At 59.5% G+C, this 24,287-nt stretch overlaps 3 protein-coding genes across 6 annotated transcripts; 1 reads left to right on the top strand and 2 right to left on the bottom strand.

The window, feature by feature from the left end:
- The first annotated feature begins 1,377 nt into the window (after positions 1–1,377).
- Positions 1,378–16,909, top strand: SLC4A2 (solute carrier family 4 member 2). Its single transcript, XM_080665699.1, has 23 exons — positions 1,378–1,548; positions 3,798–3,911; positions 5,876–6,041; positions 6,198–6,439; positions 6,519–6,637; positions 8,075–8,307; positions 8,396–8,538; positions 9,490–9,670; positions 11,291–11,426; positions 11,511–11,676; positions 11,768–11,882; positions 12,007–12,191; positions 12,277–12,502; positions 12,621–12,836; positions 12,926–13,074; positions 13,185–13,379; positions 14,477–14,731; positions 14,823–14,912; positions 15,111–15,277; positions 15,638–15,891; positions 15,985–16,154; positions 16,413–16,586; positions 16,682–16,909. Exons 2-23 carry the CDS (start codon positions 3,861–3,863, stop codon positions 16,760–16,762), a joined length of 3,714 nt encoding a protein of 1,237 aa, XP_080521825.1. The 5' UTR covers positions 1,378–1,548; positions 3,798–3,860; the 3' UTR covers positions 16,763–16,909.
- An 88-nt stretch (positions 16,910–16,997) lies between these two features.
- FASTK (Fas activated serine/threonine kinase) lies at positions 16,998–21,188 on the bottom strand. 4 transcript variants are annotated; one of them, XM_080665700.1, is made up of 10 exons: positions 21,038–21,188; positions 19,819–20,241; positions 19,209–19,388; positions 18,939–19,078; positions 18,285–18,498; positions 18,026–18,185; positions 17,716–17,807; positions 17,493–17,628; positions 17,302–17,416; positions 16,998–17,207 (listed from the first exon to the last, which is right to left on the bottom strand). In XM_080665700.1, the coding sequence occupies exons 1-10, from the start codon at positions 21,117–21,119 to the stop codon at positions 17,100–17,102; spliced, it is 1,650 nt and encodes a 549-aa protein (XP_080521826.1). In that variant the 5' UTR covers positions 21,120–21,188; the 3' UTR covers positions 16,998–17,099. The 4 variants fall into 4 exon arrangements, with proteins under 4 accessions (XP_080521826.1, XP_080521827.1, XP_080521829.1 ...); XM_080665701.1 differs by lacking the exon at positions 21,038–21,188 and adding an exon at positions 20,787–20,943; XM_080665703.1 differs by lacking the exon at positions 19,819–20,241 and having other exon boundaries at positions 16,999–17,207; positions 21,038–21,186.
- Positions 21,189–21,446: 258 nt separating this feature from the next.
- TMUB1 (transmembrane and ubiquitin like domain containing 1) lies at positions 21,447–23,913 on the bottom strand. The gene is made up of 3 exons (XM_080666356.1): positions 23,809–23,913; positions 22,511–22,929; positions 21,447–22,218 (listed from the first exon to the last, which is right to left on the bottom strand). Exons 2-3 carry the CDS (start codon positions 22,897–22,899, stop codon positions 21,867–21,869), a joined length of 741 nt encoding a protein of 246 aa, XP_080522482.1. The 5' UTR covers positions 22,900–22,929; positions 23,809–23,913; the 3' UTR covers positions 21,447–21,866.
- Positions 23,914–24,287: the final 374 nt, after the last annotated feature.

The raw sequence follows: 24,287 nt of genomic DNA, 5'->3' as shown, positions 1-24,287 counted from the left end.
TGTTGCGGCGGTGGGGGTGGGGCGCTCTCTGAGGTTTGGGGTTTGGTGGCCTACACCCCGAGCCCAGGTGGTCCGGCTCTGACCCGGTTGATGGTGTTGAGGTCTCAACGGCCTCGTGACAATCTCTGCACGGGTTTCCACTTCTCTCCAGGCCATCTGGTGAGCCCAGGGGTGATTGGGGAATGTGACTCCCAGCCATCTCTTACTGATAATGTCTTTACGGGGATCAGCTGACCCTAAGGCTGGGCCGAGAGGCAGGTGTGCTCCATTTGAAACTGGAATTAACGTTCGCCAAAGACCATTCTTTTCTCTGGGCCCACCCGACTCCAGTCGCTCGCTTCAACTCATGTCCCGAGGCAAACTAGCTGGAGTCGTTCCCCCGCCCCCAACCCCATGAGTCTCCAGAGCCCGAGCCCACGAGAGTCAGCCAGGGTGTGGTCGAGGGCTGGCAGGTTGGTCACCGCCCTCAACAGACAGAAGCACAGACAGATGGCTACACTTGCCGCAGGCTTGACCGCATCCCTTATGGAGTTGATTATAGATGTTATTGCGCTGCTCTCTAATTGTCTCATGACTGCATTTCTGAGGGCTGTGAACCGAACGAAATAGGTCCCGAACAGCACGTACCGCAGGAACCCGAGTTGGTGCTAAACATGTATTAATTAACTCGTTTCTGGACGTTTTGTGCGTTCACGAGTCTGTGCTTCACCCAGGGGCAGACTATAGAAAAGAAGAGAAAAGTATACTCCTTATCTGAAGAATTTATCATTTAGTTGAGAAAACCAGAAGCACACAGATTTTTAAATGACAGGTGATGACTATGAATTGGGTTCAAGGAATGAGGTCTTGGCAGGGAATCTCTCCCAGGCAGAAGTCCCCCGCTTTTGGAAAGTCAAGTCCAGCTCAGGGTAATGGGCATCCAACCTCCAGTCCGCAACACCCCTCTCTTCCCCCACCCCGCCTTTTTCCCCAAGCAAAGGCTGGGGCTTTCTTGGAGGTACTGGGGATTACTGGAGGGGGAGGGGCGGCGGGCGCGAGAGAGTCTTAACCCCGATACACTATTTCAACCTCTCCGTCCCGAATTTCCTTGTCATCTTCATGCCTCCGTTTTCCTGCCTGGAATCCCCAGAGTGAGCGGGCTCCTTTCCGCCCAGAGGTGCCTCAATGGGGCCAGAGACGGCGTCCCGGAGGCACCCAAGCCCAGCGCGTGGAAGCCCAGGCGGCGGCCTTGCAAGAGAGCGGGGACCGCCTCCCGGACGCGGTACTCTGGTGCCTGGCGGTGCCTGGAAGCGCGCTTCCGCTCGCGGGTCTGGGCCCCCGCTCCCCGCCTCCCCATCCTATGCGCCGGGGCCGCGCACGGTGCGCCGGGGGGCGCGCACGCAGGGGGCTGGCCTGCCCGCGCGCGGGGGAAAGTTGAGTTGGGAGAAGTTGGGAGCGGCGGGGGCGAGCCCCGAGGTGGGCACCGGAGAGCCGTCGGGAGCGCGCGAAGGCGTAGGAGAAGGGGGAGAGACCCCAAGGCCCCCGGGGCACTAAGTCTAGAGCGAGCGGGTGAGCGAAGAGGGGGCAGCGGGGGAGGGCCCGGGCCGCGGAGGAAGGGAGGGGGAAGGAGGGGGAACTCGGGACTCGGAGCCGGGAGGGAGTGGAAGTGGAGGAAAGGGCGGAGACTGGGGCGCGGGCGAGCGATGTCTGGGGAGAAGGATGGGGAGGCGAGGGGAGTGCTTGCTGGTCTAAAGAGGGATCGCGGCTCCGCTTCTTAGTTTCCTAAGGCGAGGGTGCCGCGCCCCCTGTCCCCAGGAGAGGGTAGTCCCGGGGAGCGCCGCCGCCCCTCCTAATTCCTGGGCGGGCTTCAAACGCCCCTCTTCCTTGCGACCCCCTACTCTATCCTTTAGGCCTGTGCAGGGCACCCAGCCTGAGGGTTGCCCGGGGCCTTCTCCCCCAACCTCCGGGTTGGAGGAAGAACCGAGAAGGGGGTGGGGGTGGCGGGTCAGGTAAGGACAAGGGGTCAGGTAGAAGAGGGAGCAGCTGGGTAGGGATGGAAAAGACGAGCCCCGAGAGCTGGACCTGACTCCTGGGGGGCTGGCTTGTCTGGGTGGGGAACTCCGCGCTGGGTGTGGGGGGACGGTGCTGCCTGAAATCCAGGGTCCACTTTATCCTTATCCCTCCGCCCCCCACCCCAGCCAATCCCACTTAGAAGAGCTGTGGAATGTGCGAATTCACTTGGTTAATGCCCCAAGTGGGGGTCCGGAGTGCTAATCCCTTGAACAGGGGGAAAGATGCTAATCCTTCGGGCCGGTCAGGGCTGGTCCCCGGAATGTCTCCCTACCTCGGATTATGGGCACCGGTGCTCTGGACAGAAGCTGCTTTGTGTTCTAGGATATCGGGGGAGGAGGTGGAGGGGGGCTAAAGGGGGAGGGAAGATGGAGGAGCATTTTGCGGGCACAGCCTGGAGGTGAGAGTGGGGCACCTGCATATGCTCAAAACACTCCACAGGCTTCTCAGACCAGAGTTGTGTGTCCCCCTCCCTGCTCTTCTCCCCTACACCAGATGTGTACTGGCTAAAGGCCTTTTGGGGGAGGTGAAGAGAGCCCTCAGCTGGGTTGAGTGCTTGCCAGGAATGTGTTGCTACAGGCACCCCATTCTGGACTGACACCCCCCTCAGGCATATATTGTTGGACCCTCCACTGGCCTGTCTGACCACGGAGGTAGCCCTAAGTTGGGCAACCCTGAATCCCCCAACCACACAGTGGCGAGTTTCAGTACTTTTGCCCCCCTGTGATTCCCCCACTGTGAATGTGTACCCCAATTTGCACTGGTCAGGTTCCCTAATTGCAGCTCTCTCCTCCCCCACCACACACAGTGTTCTCCCCAGATACCCCTATAGTCACAGTCAGGAGGGCCTCAGCCCTGCCACTCAGATTTTCCTGGCCCGAGGGGAAGGGAGCGATCAGGACTGCCCTTCAAGGCAGAACCTCAGGGCTCTGTGCCCACCCTCCTCCAAGTTCACGTGCCCTTCCCCCAGTATAAAACTCGGCCTGGTCTGTGCCGCTGTCCTCCCTCCCTCCCACTGAGTGAGTGGAGTGGGGCTGCTGCCCCTCTCCCAGGGAGCCTGCATCCCGCCCAGCCTGGCTTTCATCAGGGGAGGGGGCACAGCCATGCTCTCCTTCCCTGCCCTCAGTTGTCTCCTGACCCCCTTGCTTGTCCTTTTGGACTCTCTCCAGAGTTCTTTCTCTCCCTTCCTTCCTCCCCACGTTCCTGCTCCATGGGGTATCTCACTCTCTCCAGCACACCCCTCCCTGGTCTCAGTCCACCTCCGCATGCCACCACTAGGTCACTGCTACTGCTTCTGGCTCAGCCTGTCCCTTCCCTCCCTCCCTCTTACCCCCCCCCCCCCCCACATCTCTGCTGCTTTCTCTTCAGGTCTGGGCTTTGACTCCTTTCTCACCCCCACCCCCCACCCCTACTTTTTTTGCAGCCTCTCCCACCTTCTTCTTTCTACCCCTAACTCCTCCTTTAGTCTCTTGCCTTTTGTGGTCCCAGTCCTCACCCATCTTTCTCTTTGTTCTTCTCCTTTCTTCCTATAAATAATCTTCTCTTTGCTCTCACTGCCTCTAAGGGCCACTCTGAGGCCCTTAGTGACCTGGGAGGATCCTGCACAGCTGGGAGACTCCTGGAAGCCAGGCAGCGGGAAGCCCAGCATCCTGTCTTACCTGGGCTGGGCCAAAGGCTGCACAATGTGGGCGGCGCCCCACCAGCCTGGCCCTGCCTTCACGAGGTGACCGGTCCTTTCCCGTGTCCAGGTTATGCCGCCACCTTGTTGCCCTGAAAGCCGCAGCGACAGTGAAAAGGGCTAAGATTTGGCCATGAGCAGCGCCCCCAGGCGCCCCACCTCGGGCGCAGATTCTTTCCGAACTGTGAGTATTGCCCGCTGAGTTGGCCACCGCACTGTCTCCTCCGCCACAGGAGCTCCTTCTGAGGATTCCCATTGTGTGTGTGTGTGTGTGTGTGTGTGTGTGTGTGCGCGCGCGCGCGCGCGCGCCACCTGCCTGTGCAGGGGCTTGGGAGTGAGGGGAACCTTTAATGGATTCCAGAGGGGTGCTAGGGGTCTGAGGTCGGTATTGGTTGGGGGGCATCAGTAGGCTTCCAGCGCTGAGGAGGGAGTTGAGGCTGTTTTACTGAAGTCCTCGATGGTAGCCTAAGGGAGAGAGAAACTCTGGGGACGCTGGTGCCCAGCCCCACACGGTCTTAGAGACAGCAGCAGTCTGTGCTCAATGGTTCTGGGCGGAGCTCACTAGCAGTGACCGCCCAAGCCCCGCCCCAACCCCACATGCCACCCAAGGCCTCTCCTACTCCCACGTGGTCCCCACCCACGTGCCCCCTCCCACGTGCCCCCTCCCGATTTTCCTGGGAAGTCTAATGATTAACCCCGAGTGCCATAATCAGCCTGTTATTGGTCACTTTGGCCCAGTGGGCACGTGACTGAAAAGGGGCGCGGGCAGGTCCCTTCCCCCTCCTTCCCAAGTTCACCCCTGCCCGGCCATGGACTTCCTCCTGCGCCCTCAGGTGCGAGGGATTCGAGACCCCCCTCCCTCACCCCGCTAGCTCCCCGTGCCCTCACTCGCTTCAGCACCTCCCCCTGCCTTCCTCTCTGCAGCAGCGTGCTAATTTTGGTGTGTGTGGGGGGGCAAGCGCCTGGGGGTTGCAGGGCTAGAGCTTCAGAGATGGGCTGGGGAGAAGCAGCCCCCTGACCCCTTCCTGCTCTTGAATCCAATATCCCTGCCACCCCAGCTGCTCCTGTCTTCACCTCGGAGTCTCCCCAAGACCCGCCCTTCTTCCCAGCCGCCTCTCCTTGCTCTTCCTTGCTCTAGCTGCTCTAGCAGCACCATGGAGGGGACTCCATACCCTGCCCTTTGAGATCTTGATGCCCTTCACGTCCAGAAGCTCTTGAGCAAATATTTGGCGCTCTGGGAGCTGAGACCGGCAGGGGGTGGGTGGGGGGCTGGACCAAGGCCGCAGACTAGGCAGCAGGCCGTTAACTGGTCTCTAAAAGCGCCAGCTCCCGAATGTGCCCGGCCACTGGGCCACTGGCCACTGCAGTCCTGCTGCTCCTCTCCTGCAGTATGACTCAGGTGGTGGGAGTGGGGGTGGGGTGAGAGGCGGGGCCAGGGAGCAGTGGAGGGACCCCAGGGAATGCAGCTGTGGTGTATGGGGGGTGGGGGTGGCTTCCCTGATGAGGTGAAGCTATGTTCCTGTCCAGGGGCTGGGTTTCCGTTTGACTCAGACCCGAGTCCAGGTCAGTTAGCTTAGGTGCTTCCAGAAATTACTTTTCAGGCTCAGCAGCTGCCTCCGGCCAGAGGGAGTGCGTTCACCGCCAGCCACGTGAGCTGCCGGTTTACATACCCTGCCAGGGGCTGCACACATAGGGTTTCTGTTGAGACTTCCGGAGCGGACCCTTTCCGCCTGCCCTAACTACCTGGATGGGCACCGCCAGGGTCCAGACAGCCTGGAACTAGGGGACAGGCTGCTGGGGGGCAGGTCGGAGTCCCCAGCATTTTTTTAAAATTGATTTTAGAGAGGAAGGGAGAGAGAAAGAGAGATAGAAACATCAACAATGAAAGAGAATCATTGATGGGCTACTTCCTGCACGCCCCCACTGCAGATCGAGCCCCCAACCTAGTCATGTGCCCTTGACCAGAATTGAACCCAGGATCCTTCAGTCTGAAGGCTGATGCTCTATCCACTGAGCCAAACCAGCTAGGGCAGTCCCCAGCATTTGAGAGGACAGGGGTCCTAGATCTCCAGCACCTGGCAGGGTAGGGTTTCGGTGTGCACTCCTGCTGAGCCCCTGTGTCTTCTCTCTATCCCTTCCTCCTCACAGCCAGAGCCAGAGAGCTTGGGCCCTGCTGTGCCTGGGTTCCCGGAGCAGGAGGAAGATGAACTTCACCGCACCCTGGGCGTGGAGCGGTTTGAGGAGATCCTTCTGGAGACAGGGTCTCGAGGAGGGGAGGAGCCAGGCCGCTGCTATGGGGAGGAAGACTTTGAATGTGAGGGGGATACCCTGAGGAGGGGGCGGGGGCCCTCTGGTCTGACTGCCCACAAAGTAAGGGACAAAGGGCCTAGCTGGAGGAGCCTGGGCTGGGGCCAGGATGGCTGGGGAGTGAGGCTGTGCCTGCCGGCAGCCAGGTCCCTTCTCCCTGCAGATCACCGTCAGTCCTCCCACCACATCCATCACCCACTGTCCACCCACCTGCCTCCGGACACCCGCCGCCGCAAGACACCCCAGGGCCCAGGACGGAAGCCTCGAAGGCGACCTGGAGCCTCCCCCACTGGGGAGACCCCTACCATTGAGGAGGGAGAAGAAGATGAGGATGAGGCTAGTGAGGCTGAGGGGGCCCGGGCACTCACCCAGCCATCCCCTGCCTCCACACCCTCTTCCGTGCAGGTGAGTGGGTGCAGGGCTCCGGGAGGGTGTCTGTGGGGTCTCCAGCCTGGCCTTCTGCCTACATGAGTCCCTTTTCCAGTTCTTTCTCCAGGAGGATGAAGGCGCGGATCGGAAGGCAGAAAGGACCAGTCCCTCTCCCCCTCCACCACTGCCCCACCAGGAGGTGGCTCCCCAGGCCACCAAAGGGGCCCAGACTGGGTAAGTGTCCCCAAACAGAGACCTCCCCTGCTTTTGTCAGCGAGGTGATTGAGAAAAGAAGCAGAGCCTTGGGGTCATCCGACTGGGGTTTAAATCTCAGTTCTGCTTCCCACTAGCTATTTGGGCAAGTACCTCTCTAAGCCCGTTTCCCCATCTGTAAACCAAGAATCATAGACCCTTTCTCCAAAGGTGGGTGTAGGGATTAAGGGGTGGTGTGAGTTAGGGTGTAGGGATGGTGTAGCCTGGGATGGAACAGATGTGCGGTTTGAGCTGGCTCCCCTGCCCCCCACTAGCCCCTCGCCCCAGGCTTCATCAAGCTCTGGGTCAGGGACTGGTCTGATGACTTCCAAGCGGCCCTAAGGGCGTAAGAGAAGTAGGAGAACCCCTTTTGCACTTGGGGAGCTGCCAGTCTACCCTGGTCATCATCTCGGGAAATGGGCACCAGAACAAGTTACTATGCCAAACTGCCTGGTTCAGGCACAGTGTCAGCAACAGCAGGTGATTGGAGTTTGGGGGTGTTGGCCAGAGAAGGCTGCCTGGAGGAAATTACTGTGAACTAGTTCTGAAGGTCGCTACTATCAGGGACCTGTTGTTTTCTGGGTGCCAGGCAGCACGAGGGCTGCGGGGAAGTGAAGGGCACGGTGCCCCTCCAGGGTGCACACAGGCTCATGGTGCAGGTAGTGCTGGGTCCCCAGCTGGGTCTCACTGTAGGCACTGGCCTGTGGGCAGCTGGGTGGCCAGTGGGAGGTGGAGGAGCCTGAGAGAAGCCTGGCATTGCAAACGTGGGTCAGATTGTGAGCAAGGGTGCGAGCCAAGGGGACTGAGGGTGGGCATAGGCAGAGGAAGCCTGGTGGTGGAGGGTCCTAGTCGGGCTGGATGCAGTTGGAAGCGCTAGGTACCAGGACAGTGGTTGAGAAACCATCACTGGCAATGGCAGAGAGAAAGGAGACATCTGGTTGGAGGACAGGAGCAGCAGTTGGAATGTGGACAGGATAAAGAGTTATATCTTCCTCATGACTATAGGGGCTGTCTGAGGTCTCAAAGCTCATTTCCATATACTTTACCCCATTTGGTCAGAAATTTGGGACCCTGGGGCCCTCTGGGGTCCATGGTTAGGGATGTGCCTGGGAGGGGCAGAGGGAACCAGCACTGTTCTGAGTGGCGGCTTCAGACTGCCCCTCCCCACACCACAGGAGTTGCCTCAGCTCAGTTTTGCTGCTCAGGAGTTTGTTCTCAGGTAGCTGATGTGATTGTTCAGGGCATAGCCAGTAGAGGGGAGGGCTGCATTTAAATCTACAGTGTGCTTCCAGAATCCTCCCTCTTTCACAACTGCACGCCCTGGAGTGGGGCGCTCGGAGGGTGGGGTCCTCCTGCATGCTCCTGGCTGAAGGGAGGGGGCCTGGCTTTCTCTGTCTCATGGCTGCTCTGTCTGTCCAGAGCTGTGGTGGAAGAGGTGGTGGCAGTGGCCAGCGGCACAGCTGGAGGTGACGATGGAGGTGCCTCGGGGCGCCCCTTGACCAAAGCGCAGCCTGGGCACCGCAGCTACAACCTGCAGGAAAGGAGGCGCATCGGAAGCATGACAGGGGTTGAGCAGGCACTGCTGCCCCGGGTCCCCACGGATGAGAGCGAGGCCCAGACACTGGCCACGGCTGACCTAGACCTCATGAAGAGTGAGTGCTGGGCCTGGGCCAAGCCCAGTGCTCGTGGGAACAGGGTGAAGAGAAAGGGGGAGCCTGATCCTGCCCTTCTGCCCCCCAGGTCACCGGTTTGAGGATGTTCCTGGGGTTCGGCGACACTTGGTACGGAAGAATGCCAAAGGGTCCGGGCAGAGTGGCCGGGAAGGACGTGAGCCTGGCCCCACTCCTCGGGGCCGGCCCCGGGCCCCCCACAAGCCCCACGAGGTCAGGTTCTCCGCATCACACGCATCCATCCTCTCCCCACCCCCTCTTCCCCTGCCTCTCAGACCAGCAGTGATCGCCCCCAGCCCCGGCACACCAGCCTGGTGGGGACGTTTCCTTCCACACTGTTCCTGTCTGTCATGGCCACTCTCTGGCAATGAGGTGTCTATGGACCCTTTGGACTAGAGATAGCTCTGCAGAGCCTTGAACTTCATTTTCCAGAATCCAGTTACCTCTGACTCATTGATCCTCCCACAACCTGTAAAGACGATGGCCCAGGTGGTGTCAGCCATAAATCAGGGGCAGTGATTGGCCAAGGTCACTCAATGACTTAGTGATGCTGCCCCCTTAGACTCCAAGGCTATGGTCCTGAACCCTGACCCTCCCGGTGGATTTTTTAAACCATTTTATTGAGGTAATAGACATACAGTAAAGTGAACTTGGGCTAAGTGCTCCATGGCTTTGTGCACATATACACAGCTGGCTCATTCCAAGAGACATGGGACATTTCCTGCACACGGCAGGTTCCTTCACCTCTCCGCCCAGTCAGCACCCTCAGAGGCGACTGCTCTTTTGTTATTCTCAGTTTGCCAGTTCTTGAATGCATGTAAGTGGAATCGTGCACAATTGTGTGTGTGTGTGTGTGTGTGTGTGTGTGTGTGTGTGTGTGGCGACTGTTCACCAAGTACTTACGTGAGTTGTGTGCTGTGCTCAGTGTTTTGTGTGCTTTTTCTTTTAATCCCCCTAAAGGCCCTTTGAGGTGGGTGGTCTTGCTCCCATTTGACAGATGAGGGAAAGAAAGTCTCCGATTGGATAGGAACTCACTAAGACTCCGTGCCTGTGCCCTGTGCTGTCCAGAGTCACACGCACCCATCTCGACAGTGTCGGTCTGAGAGCAGTCCCTGGGAGCCCCAGTGGCTCTGACCCTGCCATGCCCTCTCATCTCATCTCAAGGTTTTTGTGGAGCTGAATGAATTGCTGCTGGACAAAAACCAGGAGCCTCAGTGGCGGGAGACGGCGCGCTGGATCAAATTTGAAGAGGATGTGGAGGAGGAGACTGAGCGCTGGGGGAAGCCCCACGTGGCCTCCCTGTCCTTCCGCAGCCTCCTGGAGCTCCGCCGGACCCTGGCCCACGGTACCCTGCTCTGCCCTCCTCCCTGCCTGTCCTTGCCTCAGGACACACCCTCCCCTCTCAGGCCAGTTCTCTGAGAACCAAATGGCCAAACGGCCCCACATTTGTCTTGAGCAACATGACCAATGTCACCAGAACCCGGAGGAAGCCTCCTCCCTGATGTCCCTCAGCCTGCCATTCCTCTCCTTGGTGACTGCAGGATTGACACTCCTCTCTCTTGTCTAAGTGACATTTTATTTTTATTTTTTTTAAAATATTTTTATTGATTTCAGAGAGGAAGGGAGAGGGGGAAATAGAAACATCAGTGATGAGAGAGAATCATTGATTGGCTGCCTCCTGCACACCCCCCACTAGGGATGGAGCCCGCAACCCGGGCATGTGACTTTGACCGGAATCGAACTCGGGACTCTTCAATCCACAGGCCGATGCTCTGTCCACTGAACTAAACCAGCCAGGGCTCTAAGTGACACTTTCCAATAACCGAAGCTGGTATGTTTCGGATGCTAACAGGGTTCTCAACAGGTTTGATGGAACACTTTCCAAAATGGTCCAATCTGTAGGACGGTGTAAACCCTGATTTACACGACACAGACGCAGCCTCTGGAGCTCTGCATCCGCTGTTTCTGCTCTTTGCTTGTTTCTTCCTTCCCCCTGGGAAAGTACTCTCAGTTACTGTCAGGAGGCCCAGTTCCAAGTTGCTGAGGACTGAGAAACCTGCTGTTAGAATTGTTCCCAAACAAGGAGTAAAGAGGCTGAGTGAGGCTTGCGGTGCTTTATCGCCAGGCTTTGCGATCTCCGTTTTGGCTGCGCAGAGGCTTTTGGTTCTGTTTGTTCTTTAGTCCTGTGTTCTGAAAGTTGACCTTGACAGAAAAATGACCTGGTGACTTTTAAAAGGACTTCCACTGCTCTGCCCAGCTGGTGTGCTCAGTGGTTCGATTCCTGGTCAAGGGCTTGGTCCCCAGTAGGGGGCGTGCAGGAGGCAGCCGATCAATGATTCTCTCTCATCATTGATGCTTCTATCCCTCTCTCCCTCTCACTTCCTCTCTGAAATCAGTAAAAATATGTTTAAAAGGACTTTCACTGCTATATGAAATGGCAGCTCAGAGGAGTGACCTGTGGGGAGAAGTCTAGTAAGTGCCTTGTGAGCAGCTGCTGGATGAGGGGATGCTGAGGAGCCGGTGGAGGGGTCGTCTTCAGATGGGGGCAAGGTCAGAGCTGCACTTTCGTGCTCCAGAGGGCAGAGCTAGGACCTGGAGTGGATGCTGGGCGGCAACGTGCAGCTCACTGCAGGAGGAACTTTCTCACAGTGAGGAGCTGTTGAGCCCGCGTGGGTGGCTGGGGCCCCGGCGGAGTCCGCCTGCTTCCTGGGAGGGGTGCCTGGGCAGTTGGTGGCCCAGGCTCCCACTCTGATAGCTGGGGTTCCAAGGCCTCTGCTGAGCCTCATAACATTCCTGGGGGGAGAGGGTGTAGGAAGGAACAGGTCAGAGAGGCAATGAGACTTGGGCCTCAAGCCCTGCTCACTGTCCCCTGAGCTGCCCTCACCTGGCTGCACCCTCTTCCCCGGCTCTCCCCCAGCCCTACACTTTCTTGCCTGAGGGTCCCCCTAAGTCATCCTTCTTCCAGGGGCTGTGCTCTTGGACCTGGACCAGCAGACCCTGCCGGGGGTGGCCCACCAGGTGGTGGAGCAGATGGTCATCTCTGACCAGATCCAGGCCGAGGACAGAGCCAACGTGCTGCGAGCCCTGCTGCTGAAACACAGGTGAGGTCCTGCCCCCCTGCACCCTGGCAGCGGCCCCTAGCCCCTGTTGCTACGCTTCTTACCTACCGCTCTCTGCCCCACCAGCCACCCAAGTGATGAGAAGGAATTCTCCTTCCCCCGAAATATCTCGGCCGGCTCCCTGGGCTCTCTGCTGGGGCATCACCATGGCCAGGGTGCTGAGAGTGACCCCCATGTCACCGAGCCTCTCATTGGAGGCGTTCCGGAGACCAGGCTGGAGGTGGAGCGAGAGGTGAGTCTGCCCTGTCTGGGTCGGGTCTGGCCAGCACAACTGGCTGCAGGGCTGCAAGCAGGCTGGGTTGAGCTCTGTTCTGCATCCCCAGCGTGAGCTACCGCCTCCAGCCCCGACGGCCGGCATCACTCGCTCTAAGTCCAAGCACGAGCTGAAGCTGCTGGAGAAGATCCCTGAGAATGCTGAGGCTACAGTGGTCCTTGTGGGTATGTGGGGCAAGTCTTGGGGGTGGGGGTCCTAGCAGCAGGCCTGCCTCAGTGCTGCCCCTGGGCTTGGGGCTAGGAGGTGGCCTGTGCCCTACTCCTGCCCATGATGGCCTTGTGCCCCCAGGCTGCGTGGAATTCCTCTCCCGGCCCACCATGGCCTTCGTGCGGCTGCGGGAGGCAGTGGAGCTGGACGCGGTGTTGGAGGTGCCTGTGCCCGTGCGTTTCCTCTTCCTGCTGCTGGGCCCGAGCAGCGCCAACATGGACTACCATGAGATCGGCCGCTCCATCTCCACCCTCATGTCCGACAAGGTCAGCCCCAGCCCAGAGCCCAGCCCTGCCCCAGGCCCCTGGCCCTCTTCGGGTGCCCTCACCAGCCCCCGTCCTGTGTTGGCAGCAATTCCACGAGGCAGCCTACCTGGCAGACGAACGGGAGGACCTGCTAACTGCCATCAACGCCTTCCTGGACTGCAGTGTGGTGCTGCCGCCCTCCGAAGTGCAGGGCGAGGAGCTGCTGCGATCCGTCGCTCACTTCCAGCGCCAAATGCTCAAGAAGCGGGAGGAGCAGGGCCGGCTGCTGCCCCCGGGGGCTGGGCTGGAGCCCAAGTCTGCCCAAGATAAGGGTACGGGCCAGTGTAGGCTGGGGCTGCCTGGGGCAGGAGTGGGGTGGTTGGTGCCTTTGCGGGAGAGCAGGGCGGGCAGGGGCTGCGGCGGGCACCCTGATGGAGGCCTGGGTTGCAGCGCTCCTGCAGATGGTAGAGGCGACAGACACAGTGGAAGATGATCCCCTTCGGCGGACAGGCCGTCCCTTTGGGGGGCTGATCCGAGATGTGCGGCGCCGCTATCCCCACTACCTGAGTGACTTCCGGGATGCGCTCGACCCCCAGTGCCTGGCTGCGGTCATCTTCATTTACTTTGCAGCCCTGTCTCCTGCCATCACCTTCGGGGGCCTGCTGGGTAAGGAGAGGCTTCGGGGGGTTGGGAGGTGGGGTGGGGAGCACACAGGGCTCGGCTGCCAGCTCCTGAGCTGGTTCCTGCCACCCCAGGAGAGAAGACGCAGGACCTGATCGGGGTGTCGGAGCTGATCATGTCCACAGCGCTCCAGGGTGTGGTCTTCTGCCTGCTGGGCGCCCAGCCGCTGCTGGTGATCGGCTTCTCGGGGCCCCTGCTGGTCTTTGAGGAGGCCTTCTTCTCGGTGAGGGTCCACAGGCTACTTGGGGTGCCCCTCCTCTTTCCGGAACATGCCCAGCCCATTAGCCCCAGGCTCTGGACCTGACTGGACCTTATCCCATCCCTGCCCCTCAGTTCTGCAACAGTAACAACCTGGAGTACCTTGTGGGCCGCGTGTGGATTGGCTTCTGGCTGGTGCTTTTGGCCCTGCTCATGGTGGCCCTGGAGGGGAGCTTCCTGGTGCGTTTTGTCTCCCGTTTCACCCAGGAGATCTTTGCCTTCCTCATCTCCCTCATCTTCATCTACGAGACCTTCTACAAGTTGGTTAAGGTGGGCGAGGCTTCGGGACTGGAGGGAGCCAGGGGTTGTCTGTGCCTCTCATTCTCTCTCCTGGCTGTGAGGCCAGGCTGGCTCTGAGATCCCCGGCCCACAGTCCATCAGGCCCACAGAGTGTGGGCTGGTTTTTCCTCTTTCCTCCCCACAAGTCCCGCCAGGTCATCAATACACACCCAGGCTTGAGATCAATCTGAAAAACATTTTTAATAACAAAGTAATCACTTTTGTTAAAGTGGTAAACAACCCAGAAATGTAGAAAGAAAAAAGCCCTGAGAGGATAGACGTGGTTACAGTCAGCACTTCAGACCCGTGTCTGTGACAGGCTCAGTCCTACACTCCACATTCTGCTCCTCCAGGCCTGGACGGAGCCACACTCCCCAGCTCCTTCCTAAGTTAGAGCAGCCTCTCTTAATCCTCAGGTTTCCTGTGCTCACATCTGGTCTTCTGGGTTAGTTTCTTGCTAATAGTTTTTTGTGTGGTGGTTAATCCTCACCCGAGGATATTTTTTCCATTGATTTTTCAGAGAGTGGAAGGGAAGGGAAGACAGAGAAAGAAACATTGATGTGAGCCGAAACCGGTTTGGCTCAGTGGATAGAGCGTTGGCCTGCGGACTGAAGGGTCCCGGGTTCGATTCCGGTCAAGGGCATGTACCTTGCTTGTGGGCACATCCTCAGTGGGAGGTGTGCAGGAGGCAGCTGATCGATGTTTCTCTCTCATCAATGTTTCTAGCTCTCTATCTCCCTTCCTCTCTGTGAAATATCAATAAAATATATTTTAAAAAAAGAAAAAAAAAAAGAAACATTGATGTGAAAGAGACACATCTATTGGTTGCCTCCCGCACATGCCCCCTACTGGGGCTGGGGATAGAGCCTACAACCAAGGTTGACCGAATCAAACCCGAAATCCTTTGGTCCTTGGGCCGATGCTCGGGCCAATGCTCTAACCACTGAGAAAACAGATGAGGGCTGGGATATTTTCTTAATCAACAAGGAAAGCTCCTTGAGGTCAGGCTGGCCATCCCGCCCAACTTGTCTTGTTCAGCGTATAGCTGAGCCCGGAAATCTTGATGGAGCCCTTTTTCCTCTCTCCAGATCTTCCAGGAACACCCCCTCCATGGCTGTTCGGTCTCCAACAGCTCTGAAGTGGACAGCGGCGATAATACCACATGGACTGGGGCAGGAGCCTTGCTGGGGCCAGGGAACGGGAGCTCGACCCAGCCCTCTGGGCAGGGGAGGCCCCGGGGCCAGCCCAACACAGCCCTGCTGTCACTGGTGCTCATGGCCGGCACCTTCTTCATTGCCTTCTTCCTGCGAAAATTCAAGAACAGCCGGTTCTTCCCTGGCCGGGTGTGTGGGCTGGAGGCCTGAGGGAGGCGGGAGCTGAGGGTTGGAGGGGGTGAGGAGAAGCCTCTGGTCTGAGCATGGCGCTTACCCACAGGTACGGCGGGTGATTGGGGACTTTGGGGTGCCCATCGCAATCCTCATCATGGTGCTTGTGGATTACAGTATCGAGGACACCTACACCCAGGTAAGGCAAGGCGCACATAGCCGTGAGAATGTGCTGCCTGGCACGGGGCTCTGGATGTTGCTCTGTGGTTCCCAACCCCAGAGCCGTCTCCTCACGGGGCAGACGGGCCTTTTCCACGGCACTTCCTCAGGGCTCACCCTGCCTGTGCAGCTCAAGGCGCTTGCACCAAGGTTCACCAGCCCCACCTCTGTCCTGCAGAAGCTGAGCGTGCCCAGTGGATTCTCGGTGACAGCCCCGGAAAAGCGGGGCTGGGTCATCAACCCCCTGGGTGAGAACAGCTCCTTCCCCGTGTGGATGATGGTGGCCAGCCTGCTGCCTGCGATCCTGGTCTTCATCCTCATCTTCATGGAGACGCAGATCACCACGTGCGTGGTCCTAGCCAAGGGGGTGCTGTGCAGACAGGAACCACCTAGTGGTGTGTGTGGCTGGGCCAGAGCCCTGGCTAGGGGCTGCGTGGGTGAGGGGCACCCAGGTTGCCAAGCTGGAGTTTATTTGTAGATGGCAGAAGACCCAGCTGCTGTCTGCTGGCATGGCCCAGTCCAGGCTGGAGCTGTCCTAGAGGCCAGGGGCATGAAGAAAGGGCTCAGTTCCATGATGGAACTCTCATTTGGACGGAATGGGTGGGGACCACCAGGTTCCAAAATCAGAGGCAACTGGCTGGGCCCTCTGGAGAGACCCTGCCTGTTGAGCTGGCCCCAGGTTCAGTGAGCACCTGTCCCACTCAGGCTGATCATCTCCAAGAAGGAGCGCATGCTGCAGAAGGGCTCAGGCTTCCACCTGGACCTGCTGCTCATCGTGGCCATGGGCGGCATCTGTGCTGTCTTCGGCCTGCCCTGGTTGGCTGCTGCCACTGTCCGCTCTGTCACTCATGCCAACGCACTGACCGTCATGAGCAAGGCTGTGGCTCCTGGGGACAAGCCCAAGATCCAAGAGGTCAAGGAGCAACGGGTGACAGGGCTGTTAGTTGCCCTGCTTGTGGGTATGTTCACCTCTTGCCCCTGCCTGTCCTGGAGGGGCCCCAGGTCCAGAAGGTGGAGCCCTGGGGACAACTGTTTCTCCCCCTCCTCCTCAGGCCTCTCCATGGTTATCGGGGACCTACTCCGGCAGATACCCCTGGCCGTGCTCTTCGGGATTTTCCTATACATGGGAGTTACCTCCCTTAACGGGATCCAGTTCTATGAGCGGCTGCACCTGCTGCTCATGCCGCCCAAACACCACCCAGATGTCACCTATGTGAAGAAGGTGAGACCCCCACTCAGAAGGGCTGCATGGGTCACCCTCCAGCCCCCCATCTGCCCACTTTGGCCAGCCACAATTCAGTCTGTGCAGACTGGGCTCTGGTGCACACCCAAGAAGGCACTTCTGTCTCCACCCCCGTGGAGAGGAAAAGGGTCAGCCTTCCTCTGGATGTGGCAGAACCTGATGTCCCACCAGGGACCAGGGCTCTCGGCTGGGGAGAAGCCTGGGCTCACCCGTCTCATCCTATCCTGCCACCCCCAGGTCCGGACCCTCCGTATGCACCTGTTCACAGCCCTGCAGCTGCTCTGCCTGGCCCTGCTCTGGGCCGTCATGTCCACAGAGGCCTCCCTGGCCTTCCCCTTCATCCTCATCCTCACAGTGCCTCTGCGCATGGTGGTGCTCACCCGCATCTTCACCGATCGAGAGATGAAATGTGTAAGGCTGCCTGCCCTCCTGCCCCAAGCCCCTTTTCTGGTCCCTGCCAAGGTCCTGGTTGGGGTCAACCCTCCTGACTCCATCCTCCCCTACAGCTGGACGCCAATGAGGCAGAGCCCGTGTTCGATGAGCGGGAGGGTGTGGACGAGTACAATGAGATGCCCATGCCTGTGTAGCTGCTGCCTGGACGAACGATGGACAGAGGGAACAGGGGCTAGGGATGCTCACCCATCCCCTTCCCTCCTCATTTTTATTTAAGTGATTAATTTAAAGTACCCTTTCTCTCCTACCCCCCGCAGTAAAGTGCTTCGGCCCCCACCTATCCTTGGCCTTCTGTCTCTGTATGAGGGGTGGGGGCATGGATGGAAAAGTGGGGAGACCCAGTCTGCCCCCCGTCCCAGAAACAAGATGTGCAATGAAGAAGGGACTTTAATGAACAAAAACAGAAGGAGCCAAAGTGCAAACTGCCCACCCCCCCATAGGGGAGCCATCGTGAACCCCATGTGCATCCCCTCACCCCCCTTCAGGACCCCAGCGGAGGCCCAAGGTTTGCAGCTTCTGTCTCAGGTAGCTCTTGAGCTGATGCAGGCCTCTCTGTGACTCCAGTTCCTCAAAGGGTAGCTGTGGGGAGAGGCAGCAGGTTATCCACAGGCCCTGGGGGTGCGGGAGTGGGGACACACACAGTATCACCAGGGGCAGGGCAGGGGAGGCTCACTGGCAGAAGCTGGTAGCCCAACAGGCCCAGGTGCCGTTCCCGCAGGGCCCGTGAGCCCAGCAGCACCCTGCTGTCCCGGCAGAAATGCCAGCGTTCTTGCAGCATCAGCACCACCCTGGAGAGAGAGCAGGCTATGGCTCAGGGTCGCTGTCCGTGTAGGCAGGGAAGGCTCTCCTGCCTTCTTCCCTTACCTCTGGGCAGGGTCTTGGGTAGTGGGCTGAGAGGCAGCCTGGCCCTGGGGACAGGACCTGGGAGGGTAAGGTAAGAAAGGGTCCTGGGTCCTCACAGGAAGCACAGCACCAGAGCTGCTGACACACAGCAGGAAGTCTGAAAGGTGGGAGAAGAGAAAGGGCCACTGGTTTTTAGCCACAGCTCCATGTCAGCCTGCTGCCTGCCCACATACCTGGAGCTCACCTGTGCAATAACCTGGAGGCACGGTCAGGTCTTGGCGGTATTTCTCCTCCCCCAGCAACTGGCGCAGCCCCTCCGCCACTATATCCTTGTGACTGAGGGGAGTGAAACACCGATAGCAGGAAGGCCCAGGAATCTCTGGTGTCCCCCCCAACCCCCAGCTCTGTGACCCTAGGCAAATGCCTTTGTTGCTTCAAGGCCCATTTATTTATGACTGCTATGAGTATCAGCCTAAAAAGGTCCCAGTTCTCTGGCCTTTCTACTCTGCTGCTTCTGGGCTGGTCCCTCCCTCTCCCCAAGCTGCCCCATCCACCTGTACTTGCGGCGAGCACGGTCGGTGATGAGTGGCTGGGGGAAGATGGGCACTTTCTGCTTTCGGGGAAGGCGGGGACCCTGGTATCCTGGGAGTTCCAGCTCCACAGCCGTGTCCAGCAGGGAGAGGTAGCGCCGCACAATCAGGGCATGAGGGGTGCCTACAGGCAAGGGGACAGGTTTGCTGGGCTGCAGACTCCCACCCCCTCTACCCTGCCCATCAGCCCTCCAGGTCCCAGCCAGCCTTCCTGTCTGCGCACCACTGATGTGGTTGATGAAACCTGGGGAAAAGACAAACTGCAGGGCTCGGAAGGGCAGGCACCGAAGCTGGCACAATGACATCAAGATGTTGACAGTGGCCAGGGGGGCCACCCCTGCTTCTCGAGCCAGGATCCTTTCAAGGCAGGGCATAAACTGCTGTTCCAGAGGAAAGTAGTTCAGCCGCCCAAAGGGCAGGACCAACTTCTGTACCACCTGTAGAGGGAGAGTAGCCATCACCTGGCGTGGAACATTCTCCAAAACCCTTGACAAGGTGAGCCTCAGGGAGGCTTGATCTGCATGTTTAGACGATCACTGTAAGGGCAGAACCATCCCTCTGCCTGACATACACCAGAAGTTTGTGGCACAAGCAGTGTCTTGAGCCCCATGCAATCAATCACCAAACAAGTGGAGGAGACATTGCTATGGGGCCTGGCCCTGCAGGCCTAGAGGAGTGGGATCAATGAAGTTAAGACAGTGCTGAGTGCTTGGAGGACTGCACGTGCTGGGAGGTGAAGCCAAGGAGGATGTCAGCAAAGATGGAACCCTAGGGATAGGGCCTGGCTTGGTTGTTTGCTGTAGGACATAGCAGCCAATCAAGCTGGACAGGGGCTGAGCCTGACAGGGTGTCTGGGAAGCATGGGAGGCAATCCCACCTTGCTGTTGAGCTGGGCTTCCTGGACCACCAGGAAATGAGCAATGGCTTCCAGAAGCTGGGGCTCCCGCAACCGGTGTCGGGCCAGGTGCTGGGCCAGGAGCACCATCACGTGGGGAGTCAGTTCCTCTGGCCTGGCCTCTGTGAAGAACAGCCTATCACACTGGACCCTTAGGCCAGACCTTCAGACTAGTGTCCACCTTAGCCCAGACCCCACCACCTGCCTCTTCCTTGGCCCGACCCCCAACCTGCCTTTAAACCCCTCCAGCACCTGCCAAGCTTCGGATGAGGTGCTGCTGTGGATGCCGCAGAAAGTGGGGGCAGCTCAGAGCAGCTTCCAACCTTTGCCCACCACGAAGGACAGGTTGCAGAGGGGGAGGAGGCTTCAGAGGGAGGCGGAACCTTCGCTCCTGCTCCAGGGCACACACCAGGGGCGCATCTGACGGGAAGCCTGAGAGGGAGAGGGTCAGAGGAGGCAGTCCTGGGGTTGTTCCCCTACCTCTCTCATCTCCATTTCCTGGGCTGGAAGGTTTGCTATAGTGTAAGTGGAAACACCGGAGAAATGTGAAATACCGTGTGAACTAAAGATCAGAACAGCTTATGGGGAAGGCTTTATACAAAGATGGCAAATATGTTCTCATCTCGTTCTATTGGTGACAAATTGTGGGGGCTCCTAGAGCACCATGGTAGAAGGAATCTGAGGCAGCACCCTAAGGCTGCAGCAAATGCTGCTGACTCCGAATGCCTGTGTGGGAGAGCCACAGTGGGTCGGTGTGGCTATTCTGGCAAGCCTAAGAGGTGAATTCTGTCAGTGATCTTGGGTCCTCTACTGCTCTTCTCTATTCTTTCATTAACACCCACCCCCAGGCAACCCTCCTCACCAAGTAAGACTGCAAGGTGCAGACACACGTGGATGGTGTGAATATCAAAGGAGGGGCAGTTTCGGATGATGAGCTGACTCAAGTCCTGCAGTGAGGTCTGCTCCACAGCCGGGGGCGGTGGCTGAGACCCCAAGAGCTGGCCCAGACGACGAAGCGCCACTGGGTAGTGGTGGGCGCGCACCTTGGTAGGGTTCTGGCTCAGCCAGCGCACCAGCTCCCCAGGGCTCCTCGCCTGTTCCAGGAGTCGCTGCAGCCCCTGCACAGGACCTGTGTGGGGGCCTCCGCCAGGAGGATGGTCCCCCCACTTGCTGGGCCCCAGACAGAAGGGCTGTATTGGTGGGAACAGCAGCAGGCCAGACAGCTGAGCAGCAGAGGCCTGGGCAGCAAGCAGGACTCGAAGCATGGAGTTGGGTGATGGAGACCCTGAGGGCAGCCCAGAAAAGGGGGTGAGGTTTTCTCCAAAGGGGAGAAAAGCCTGCTATTTACGCCTCACCTCACTCCCCATTCAGAGGGGTCTAGGGTCAGAGCAAACCAGAGTCATGCTCAGCCTTATTTGTGACTGCCCTGGTTCTCTTCCCCATCGGCCCCCTCTCTCTTTGCCTCCTTCCATCCTTGGGAACAGCAATCATAATCCTTCAGTGTTCTCAGCGTAGGGATATTTACAAAGCAATTCCACATGCATTATCTTCTCTGATCCTCCTTACACGCCTATGGGGCGGTAGGCAAGACTGGCATTACCTCGATTTCACAGGTGGAGAAAGCAAGACCCAGAGAGGTGAAGGGGTTAAGTTAAGCCCGGGGTCATGAATCTGGTTAGTGGTTGCGCCCAGCCTGGAGCCCAGATCGCCCCGGCGATAGGCCCTCCAGACCACCTCCCCCTCCCGCAGGAGGCGGCGGCGGCACAGAAGGTGGAACGCGGGCTCCGCAGCCGGACGGTCCTGGGTTCCATGCTGGGTGCTCCCACTTACCAGCTGCGTGACCTTGGACCAGTGGCTTCGTCTCTCTGCCTAAGCCTTCTCGCCTGTGAACCGAGAGCGCAGCGCCCACCTCGGAGGACGCCCGTGGAGCCCGAGTGCACAGGTTTGCAGAGGCGCGGAGTCGGCGGTGTCAGGGGCCCCCACACCCACCTAGGCCGGGGACCCCCAAGAGACCTGGTCACGGTCGCCAACACCAACTCCCGCAGCCCTCCCGCGGCCCGCCCCTCAGGAGCCGCCCCTACATGACTCCCCAGGCCCCGCGCAGGTCGCTCCCTCAGTCGGTCTTGGGGCCCGGGAGCCGAGCTCCCCCCGCGGCCTCCTCATCGACCGGCCACCGAACCCGCCATCTTCCCAGCAGCCCCCGGACGCCAATCGCCGCTCAGTCCTCGGCCAGTAGACACGTGGCTCCCGTCAGGCCCTGCGCGCTGGGCGCCGCCAGCCCCGCCCCCCGCTTCCGGGCAGCTGCGCAGGCGGCGCCGGGGGCGGGGCCAGGGGCCAGCACCGGGCAGTGGAGAGGTGAGGACAGCTCGCGGCGGGCCTGGGAGGGCTGGGCAGGCGGAGGGCCCAGTCCGTGCCCTCACTACTTTTCCTCCCAGTGGGCAAGGGCCCCTGCCCCCACGGGTCCACACGCGCAGACACACACCAAGAGTGAAAGCTTCACAGTTATTTAATCTGCACAAGTTCCAGAGAACTCCCTCGGCCCCTTCCACCCCCCAGGGTCCTTGGGTCCCAAATCAGCACTAGGAGCAATTAGGGACTAGAGGTGGCTGGGTCTTCAGGCAGAACACTAGGCCGGGCCCAGGGGTGTGGCCCCGCTCTGCCCAGGGCCAAGGCAGCGACAGCAGCTGGCTGACCCGGAGGAGCTCACGGTCAGTGGTGGCTCAGAGCCATGGAGGTCGCAGAGAGAGGCCTCCACCTGCCCCTGGAGTGCTCTGCGGCGCAGGGCTGGGCTCCAGGGTAGTGGGAAGAGACAGGCCAGAGAGGTGGGCCTGGGCAGACAGCAGCTCCCACGGCCTGGTGGGGACCAAGGTCCTGAGGGGCTAGCCACACTGCCGAGAGCCCGTGGAGGCACTACGGGCGGTACATGGCAAAAGCCAGGAAGCTGAGGATCAGGGTGAAGCCGGCCAGCCCCAGAGTGGCTGTCAGGGGAAAGAAGGGCCGGTACTGGATCTGGCAGTACCAGAGCAGCAGGAGCAGCAGGAGCAGCAGGGGGAGCAGCAGGCTGCCTATTTCCAGCCCGGAGGGGCCTGGCTCTGACCCCGGTGGGCAGGGGGAGTGTGGGGGACCCACCCGAGTGGACACGTGGCAGTGGAGAACGCAGTTGGGAGGGAGGTGAAGGCTTCCCAGGGTCTGGGTGTCGTCTCCCAGCAGCTGTCCTTGGTAGATGAGTCGTACCTGCTGCTCCCGGCCAGGAAACTGGGTCCTGAGGAGAGAGGGACCTGGGTAATAGAGCAGGCCTCAGGCAATCCTAGTCCCTTGCCCAAAATAATACTCCCACCCTTCACCTCTGTCCTCCACCCCACCACCACCCAGGTCATGGCGCCCAAGGGGGTCCCCTCCTCTACAGGGGAACAGTACAGTGTGTGATTTGGGCATCTGGGTCCCCTCATCTATAAAACACGGGGGAAGTTTCCAGTGTCTCTGGTGGCCCTTCCAGGTCTATGATCACTCCCACCCACTCCTTAGCATTTGTTCCTTTCCTCATCCCAGTTTACCTTTTCAGGGAGCCAATGGTGTCGTGGGGCCAGGCCCTGGCCACCTGCTCTGAATCGTTGAGGAATTTCAGCCGGAGTACTAGAGGCTCCTGGGGGGAGTCTGGCGGTTGTGTCATTGCTGGGAGCCCTGTGCCAGGCTCTGGATGTGCAACCTGACCTCTGTGTCTCAGGCTGGGGGTCTCGGCTCCTGGGGCCTCCCCTCTGACAGTGTCAGTGACCACCATGGCTTCGATGGGCTGCGCTGGTGTTGGGGTCCCTGATGGCTGAGGCAGTGGGTCAGCGCTCTCCGATGTGTGTGTTGAGACCCAGGCGAGAGCCAGCACCAGAAGGCAGGCAAGCAGCGCGAAAAGGACAGTCACCTCATCACCCACCCCTTCAATCAGGGCCATGGCACCCGCCTTGCCCGCAGCGCTACTGAGCTGGAGAGGCACAAAGAACCCATAAGGGGTTGAGGGGCTGGCTCACAGGGGCCAACAGCTCTCTGAACTTCAATAGGCTCCTGACCCCACCCCACCCCACTTTCCCACCGTCCTCACTCTGTCCCCTTACCCAAGCCCCAGCCCAGGGCATAGACTGTTTGGACTCCCAGTTGCCCCAAACTTGCTTCACGTGTCCCTTCGCATCACCAAATTCCAAGTCCTAATTTTTGTAACTGAGTTCTAGGTCTTTAACCAGCTCCCAAATTCACCCATACACTATCCGGAGATAAGGTGCCTTGACCTTCCCAGCAACCTCTCCCCTAAATTCAACCCCCACCAAACTTCACCCTAAATCTTACCTATTTTTCCGTCTGTTTCATCTCAAAATTTGTTCCTTCACCAATATCACCCAAAGCTGCTTATCTACCCCAAAGCTTAGCTCCTGCCCCGTTGCTAAAGTTTCTCCAAGGGGGAAGAAAAAGGGCCTCTATGCCGCCGCCCTCTTACCATTTACCCAAACCCCACCCACCCACGCGGACGGCTTCCCTACGGTTCCCAACACAAAAAGTCAAACTCCGCCCTTTGGCATTCTGGAGCCTCCTAAGGTTGCCACCCCCCACCCAACTCGGCCCCACCCAACTCGGCCCCACCCTGCGGCGGCACGACTCCGCGCCTCGGAAAGCCTCTCCAAACCCAGCCCCCTGATGGACCCCAGATCCAGCTCGGGATCCGGGCTTCGCCCTCCCCTTCCCCAACTATTCCATCGCCCCCCACCACCCCCAGGCGTAGGAGGGCACGGGCGACTCCGGGATGGGGAGAGCGGGTGACTGCTAGAGCTCAGGGAGGCGGGGTGGGCGCGGGCGCGGCTCGGGGACTCACCGCCCGGCTCCACCGGCTCCATAGCGGACCCTTAGGGCACTTCCGGGCGGGAGGCGCCGAGGTCGCAGACACCTGAAGACACCCCCACCCCCTTCTCCGCCGCCGCTATCTGGAGCATTGTGGGACTTGTAGTCCTGACCGTACGAAATCCCCGCCCTTCTCCTTGCGGACCTGCCAGCAGGGTTGGGCGGACTGGTTCAGATGCCCTCAAGTTGCAGAGGGGAGGGCAGGGCAGGTTTGGGAGTTGTGATAGCTCCCAGAGGTCTGGGCCGCAGCAGGATCCGCACCCCCCTCCCCCCACCTCTGCCAGCATCCAGGGCATCTGTCACTAAACCAACGTCAGCAGGAGCATATCAGAGCACCCGTGTTTGGAGATGCAGGCTCTGTTGAACTCAGGTGGCTCATTCTACTCTTATGTCAGGTGAACGCCAGGAGGCACCTTGGCCCCCCATCCACCCCCCCCCCCCCCAATTGACTCT

The sequence above is a fragment of the Plecotus auritus genome (assembly GCF_963455305.1).
Source record: "Plecotus auritus genome assembly, chromosome: 4".
NCBI classification, from domain to species: domain Eukaryota; kingdom Metazoa; phylum Chordata; class Mammalia; order Chiroptera; family Vespertilionidae; genus Plecotus; species Plecotus auritus.
Note: the sequence above shows the minus strand (reverse complement) of the source record. Positions and strands in the feature narration are given on the sequence as shown.